Raw genomic sequence first — 6575 nt, forward strand, 5'->3', positions numbered from 1 at the left:
TAATGGGCCATCGAGCTAATATTTTTCAAACTTCTAATAACATCAAAGTACACAACCATCGTGATTCAAATTTTTTAATTACACAAAAATTAACGAACTGATTCATCAAAAAGTTTTAATTATGGCGAATAAAGTAATGTTTTTTGGGGATTTGATGCATATAAATTGGAGCCTCCTACCCCATCCTCTCCCAAAATTACTCTAATGCATGTGATCTGCTTCATTTCATTTCATTTCATCACATCATATTATTAAATTTTTTCCTATTTCTTTCATAACATGTGTTTCTTAGCACTCGCATATGGCCATATGTTTCCTAAAATTGATAAAATGTTGTTTTCTAATTTTCTGATTTGAGAAATATATTTAATTGATGGATTGCAAAGTTTATGAAATGGTTGTGACAACTGACAACAGTGACATGTTATGCTAAATTCATAAAAAAAATCTAAGACTACATTATCGAAATTAATCTTAGGCGACAGCTTATAATTTTAGGAGGCTTGGCTTATTCTGAACCCTCCTAAAAAATCTTATAAGCCATAGGCATAAAAAATCAAAGAAAATATGTTATAATTAGATATCGAATTCGAGACGAGAACGTTATATTAGATAAGCCATACGGCATTCATACGTTTTGATTTGGAATTTGCAAAAGTCCAACCACTAAAAAAAGCCATACTTTTAGTTTATGTGGAGACCATCTAAGGTTTTGGGCCAGAAGAGATTTATTGAGTATTTAAATATGGGCTTTTGGGGATTCAACTTTACTGAAATAGTTTAGGCCCAGACAGCCAAAAACCCAAATGGGTCCAATAGGCAATAGGTCGTAAATTAGGGTTTTGATAGCAGCGTTTTACTTATACCCCATACGCTTTCCATCTCCCAGCCAACAGAGGCAGATTGAGGGAACGAAGAGGAAGAAATGGGTACGAAGACATGCTAACCGATTCAAATCAGAGATCTATTAGCTATCTTGGGAGTAAATTTTGATTTTTTTTAATAATTATTCGTATGATTTGATATTTTTGTTCTTGTTTTTAGCTCGTATCAAGGTGCATGAGCTTCGGCAGAAGAGCAAGGCGGATCTGTTGGCGCAGCTGAAAGAATTGAAGGCGGAGCTTGCGCTGCTGCGCGTCGCGAAGGTGACCGGAGGCGCTGCTAACAAGCTCTCGAAAATCAAGGTGGTGAGGCTCTCAATTGCGCAGGTGCTGACCGTGATTTCGCAGAAGCAGAAGGCTGCTCTGAGGGAAGTATACAAGAACAAGAAGTATTTGCCTCTTGATCTCCGTCCCAAAAAAACGCGTGCCATCCGCCGCCGTCTCACCAAGCACCAGGTATTGTAGTATACCCGAGTTTTTATTTTTTTTGGCCTTATGCTTTTTCACTTTTCGGTAACCCTTTTCTTTTACTTGGCTGAGCTATTATGATTTGCGATCAGATTGCTTCATTTTGTTAATTTGGATTGGGATTTGAAAGATTGGTTTGAGTTGTGTGTTGTTGTTAATGGCTGCTGGTTGTTTGCTTCGTGTGATTTATTGTGGGTTCTCTGATTCTTCAGTCTTCCCTGTCATTTTGTTCTGCTGATTTTATTATCTATAGCTTGATAAATCCTGCGATGTTCCATTATATCGAACATGAATACCGGAATAATCACTAAATTGTGATGTTTGTCCCTGTGTTCTTGTCTCTTTTCGTGAGAATCAGTTTGTCCTGCGATGTTGCATTATATCGAACTTGAATGCCGGAATAATCACTAAATTGTGATGTTGGTCCCTGTATTTGACTTTCTTCGTGTGAATCAGTATGCTAAAATAGTGACTGAACTGATGCAACTGTATTCTAACAGAGTGACTGGAACATTGATCTTGATTTACTTAGTAGTAGCGTTTGGGAGAGCTTCTTAGAAGCATTTCTCAGCTTTTTTTAAACAAAATTTTGAAATTTTTTGAAATTTTGTTAATGAAAAGTCGAGAATCCTTTCTAGAATCTTTCTCAATCACTACCTTAGTATTCTACACCTCTCTGGCTGACTATGATTCGAAAGTTATACATTGTGCTCTGTAATTACACTATGTAAATGTGGCTGATTCGTTGACATGGAGTCCTTCCATTCTAATGAGCCATGGAATTAAAAATTACGCCAGACAATTCGAGTGGACTTATGTAGTTATTCTGTTAAAAATTAGAAATTGGAATCCGTCAGAATTATTTGATTGGTCCAAACAGTTTCTATTTGGAATTAGTCAGTTTTCCACTCCTAGACATTTAATGTTCCTGCATTTTGTTCATCCCCAAAATTGCTTTTTATACCGTTATTATAGTGTGTATACTTTACCTCATTTTCCTTATAATTTCTTTGCCTTTTCAGGCATCATTAAAGACGGAGAAACAGAAGAAGAAAGAAATGTACTTCCCAATCAGAAAGTATGCAATCAAAGTCTAAGTTACTTTGTGCTGAAGCATATTTGGTATTTTGACATCCGGCCTTCGTCGAAGGATTTCAAAGATTTCAAAGTTCTGTTCAATTAAGTTCTTGCATTTCAGCTAGTTAAGAGATCATTAACCTGAAATTTTGGATTCAATTTTCCCTGTTTTTATGGTGTTCGACATTCTGTTTTATACATCTTGCTTGAAGGTTGAGGTCACAACATTTGCGTCACAGGTTCAATTTTAAAGTTAATAGGTCGCGTGTCATATAAGTTAATATATTTTATAACACATCCATTGATGCACGTTCGCTTCAAATTCGGAATCCAACTTTTGTTTTGGTACTGGATACATGACTCACATTGAGCATGACTGGAGAGACGTGTCGGTGTAAGTTCTTTGGCACGGAGAAAAACCATTCTACGTCAGATTCCGGCATGAAAGTTTCCTTTACCTATTTGGTGTTCGAAATTAACATACAAATGTTATAGTTGCATGTGAAGAATCCGACTTTCAGATATTGGAGAGCCTTTGATATAGAATTTACATTTCATTTACATCATGTCAAGAGGGATTTCAGAGTTGAAATCAAGTTATTCTGAAAGGGATCCGAGATGTGATCGAGAAGATTCTGTACGGGACCTTTACCTGTCACAGCTGCCTGAGCATAAAAACCTAACCAGGCAACCATGGCTAGGCGCCCATTCTTGATCTCTTTCACCTTCAGATCCTCGAAAGCAACTGGATCCTTGGAAAGATTCAAGGGGTCGAATAATATGCCTCCAGGATAATTAATGTCTCCAGGCAAATAAATTCCCAAAGGCTCAAGAGCCTCGATACCACAATATCGTGCATATTCTGGTCCGACCTATAGACGGGGGGAGAAGAGACTCGATAAGAAAACAATTTGTCCTCTAACTTCTATCCTGAACCTTGTAGGTTGGCAAGTGTCACAACCGATCCAATACAAAACTTGCCATGTAGGTTCAAATTTCTAGAGTTAATATAGATAGCAGTGGAGAAGATCAATTTACCATTAGAAGGGCTTGACAGATGGCGATGATCACCACACCTTGACTTCCAGCCACGTGAAGACCTGGGATGCCAAGATAGTCTAGTGTATCACCCTGGTGAAAGATTACAAGGAATGAAAAATTGTCGCACAAGAAGCTCGAGGGCCCGTTTGGTTGAGACAATTTGAAGGTTTTACTCATTGTTTTTATTGAATCTAATATCTATGTAATCTAATAAAAAACATATGTGAAAACATCAAGCGAAACCATACACAAACTCTATCCGTTCAAATTTAAGCTGAAGGAAGATTTTATGACACCATGACACAAACAAGTGGTTCTCCGGCCGACTCCAAGTTTATATGTGTCTTCGAGGTTGTTCATCAACCAGAGAAATAATTTTTTTGTACTTGAACTAAAAAACATCTACACTTGCCTACCGAATCTCTCATTAGAAGCAGAAACTAACCTTAAGCTTCGAATAGCCCACTCGCCACCAAACAGGTTCCACAAATTGGAACGCTCCTAAAAGGTTCAATATTTCTGGAATTACAACACCAAGGGCAGCAAGCATAGCCCACCTAGCATGCAATACTTCAAAACTGAAAAAAAAAGGAAGTGATTTTTTCTTTAAATGAGTGACGGAACTTGTTTGAAGAGGCTGATAATTGTTCTAATAAACCCTCAAAAGTTTTGGAGAAATATTTTGTCGAATCCCAGGAAAATGGATATTTATAATCAACCTTTTTTGTCGATCAAAAGGATACTGTTATCAATCACAAAACATATTTATACAAGCAGAGCACTCACTTGAAATATTTCTGCAAGGCCACAGGATCCTGGCTCAAACCTGCAATATCAAAACCATAGTCCCCAGGTAGTTCACCAGTGAGATGGGCAGGATACTTATATGAAATGGGACCGAACCAGCGAGGACGATCCTCACCATACCACAAACTGGAAAATTAGAGATTCAGTTTTCAGAAATATGCTAACCGACTCGGCCAAGGCCACTGCAATAAATCATATTGGACGTGTCGAATAGCTACTGAGAGTTTATATTTCCAAATGAAAAGCAGCTGTTTGTTTGAGCTCCAACGCACACAGCAATGTAGCTAATTCAAAATTGTTGTTCTCTCCATACTATAGATGCTAAATTCACGTGAATGCAAACACTGGCATCCTCAGAGAAACATAATAACACACCCTTAATAAGTTCTGTCTACTAAGGTATTCCCATATTCCTGGTCAGTCACAAGCACAGAAAAAATACTGTTGTGTGCCTTATGGTTAATGCTAATTCATTGATACTTCATGATACAAATGCATGTCAATTTAATTAGCCACAGCTCTCCAGTCTACCGTCGCCTTCCCCGACTAGGAGATAAATGAATTAAGTTCCCTTTTACGACCTTTTTACTACCTTAAAGATCGCTCCACACAAATATGTTTCCTGTGACTTGGTCCATGGACCAACTAGTTCCATTTTATCGAACCCCGTTACTCCTAGCAAGATAGATATTGAACTGAGGAAACTCAGTATGATGCCGACCACAATGGTTGCAGAAACAACCATCTCCTTCCGAAGAACAGAAATTTTGAAGAATCGATCCAGAGAGCTTAGTCAGACACTTCACACTCCACATCCCCTTCTTTGTCGCCATTGGCTTTGAGCATAAAAGCAAATCCAGTATGCATTAGGCTTCGAGACTCATCGATCTGTTTAATTTAAATGGAAATGGCTTCATTCCTCTCAGGTTAGTGAAAAGGAGACAATCATTAGTCCTTTCAGGTTCAAAGTAGAAAACAACACCAGCGTGTTTTTACACCACAAATTCCATAATCTCCCTATGTTTATTGTACATAAATCTTTAGAGAAGATGAAACAAGACTGAAAATTAGCCAACCCAAGCTCGCTACAATGAAATCCTCAAGATAGATCTACGGATTAAATTAATTTAACCCCACTACACAAATTTGTTCTGGAAAATCAATTACAAGAAAACACCTGTCACAGAAATCTAGAGCTGTGAGGACTTGGATTACCTCTCCTCTCTTGCCTTTTCTGCAAGTGCCTTAAACTTGGAAGAGTTCTCCGCATAAAGCTTCTTCTTCTGCTCCATCTGCCTCTGTAGTGCCTCCCCGAGAGGACTGTTGGCAATCGCTTTCACAGCCGTGAATGGAATCGCCGAGAAAACCACAACGCCCGCAACCTTTAGCAGTAATAAAAGATTCAAACTTGCAAAAGAATAGCTAAAAACAGAAACCCGATCTGGCTTTCATTCGCAGATATGTATGTACCTCCTGCCACGAAGCTTTGATACGCGAAAAGGGTGCATGATTTTTGTGGCGGAGCCGCGACGGGGGACGGCGGAGCAGTGAGGTGGACGGTGTCGGAACAAAAGAGACTGCCATTAAACTGAATCGAGGCAGAGGCTATTGTTTCTCGCGGTGCCAACTGCCACGTTTGTATTCATTTATCATTTGAGGTTGACTTTTATAAAATATTAATAAATAAATAAACTAATATTTTCCTTAAAAAATATGATTATGTCCTTCATTTCTTTCAAACCAGAGGTCCAATATTGGTTGACATTTGGTTCATAAAAAAATATTTTCATTTTCTGCTAATCATTCAATTGTTTCAACTGGATAAAATCCAATAGTGTATAATTCTTCTAAAAGTTTAACTTTGTTTTTCTTTTCGTTTCGTTTTGGACATTCATTTGCATAATGTCCTTCTTCATTGCACAACCAACATGTGCAATTCTTTCATTTACTTTTTGGGCAATGTGGTTTTTTGTTATCAATTTTTTTATAAAATTTCTTCTATAAGGCGTTCTAAAAAAATTCTTTTTAAATTTCTTTTTCTTATAAGGAATAAATTTTCTATTATAAGATTTATAAGGTTTATTAGATTTATTTTGTTTCTGTCGTTTTAGATGTTTGTGTGACATGTTTGTTTTACAACCATATTCTTTTACTTTGAATTTCATTTTGTCACGACAAAGTTTATTGTTTTGTTTGTAGGATTTAGATATTCTTTTATTTAGCGTTACTTAATGGCCTATCTTCGTTATTATATCTTTGATAAATTTAATGGCTCCTCCAAGTTTTTTGCATAAGAGCTAG

General features: G+C 37.2%; 2 protein-coding genes across 2 annotated transcripts; one reads left to right on the plus strand and one right to left on the minus strand.

The window, feature by feature from the left end:
* Positions 1 to 793: 793 nt before the first annotated feature.
* Positions 794 to 2671, plus strand: LOC140886779 (large ribosomal subunit protein uL29-like). Its single transcript, XM_073293619.1, has 3 exons — positions 794 to 929; positions 1045 to 1337; positions 2372 to 2671. Exons 1-3 carry the CDS (start codon positions 926 to 928, stop codon positions 2444 to 2446), a joined length of 372 nt encoding a protein of 123 aa, XP_073149720.1. The 5' UTR covers positions 794 to 925; the 3' UTR covers positions 2447 to 2671.
* Positions 2672 to 2862: 191 nt separating this feature from the next.
* LOC140886778 (chlorophyll a-b binding protein 7, chloroplastic) lies at positions 2863 to 5900 on the minus strand. Its single transcript, XM_073293607.1, has 6 exons — positions 5745 to 5900; positions 5490 to 5656; positions 4254 to 4400; positions 3913 to 4045; positions 3465 to 3557; positions 2863 to 3298 (listed from the first exon to the last, which is right to left on the minus strand). Exons 1-6 carry the CDS (start codon positions 5856 to 5858, stop codon positions 2990 to 2992), a joined length of 963 nt encoding a protein of 320 aa, XP_073149708.1. The 5' UTR covers positions 5859 to 5900; the 3' UTR covers positions 2863 to 2989.
* Between the last annotated feature and the right edge of the window lie 675 nt (positions 5901 to 6575).

Source organism: Henckelia pumila, chromosome 1 (assembly GCF_033568475.1).
Source record: "Henckelia pumila isolate YLH828 chromosome 1, ASM3356847v2, whole genome shotgun sequence".
Taxonomy (NCBI): Eukaryota; Viridiplantae; Streptophyta; class Magnoliopsida; order Lamiales; family Gesneriaceae; genus Henckelia; species Henckelia pumila.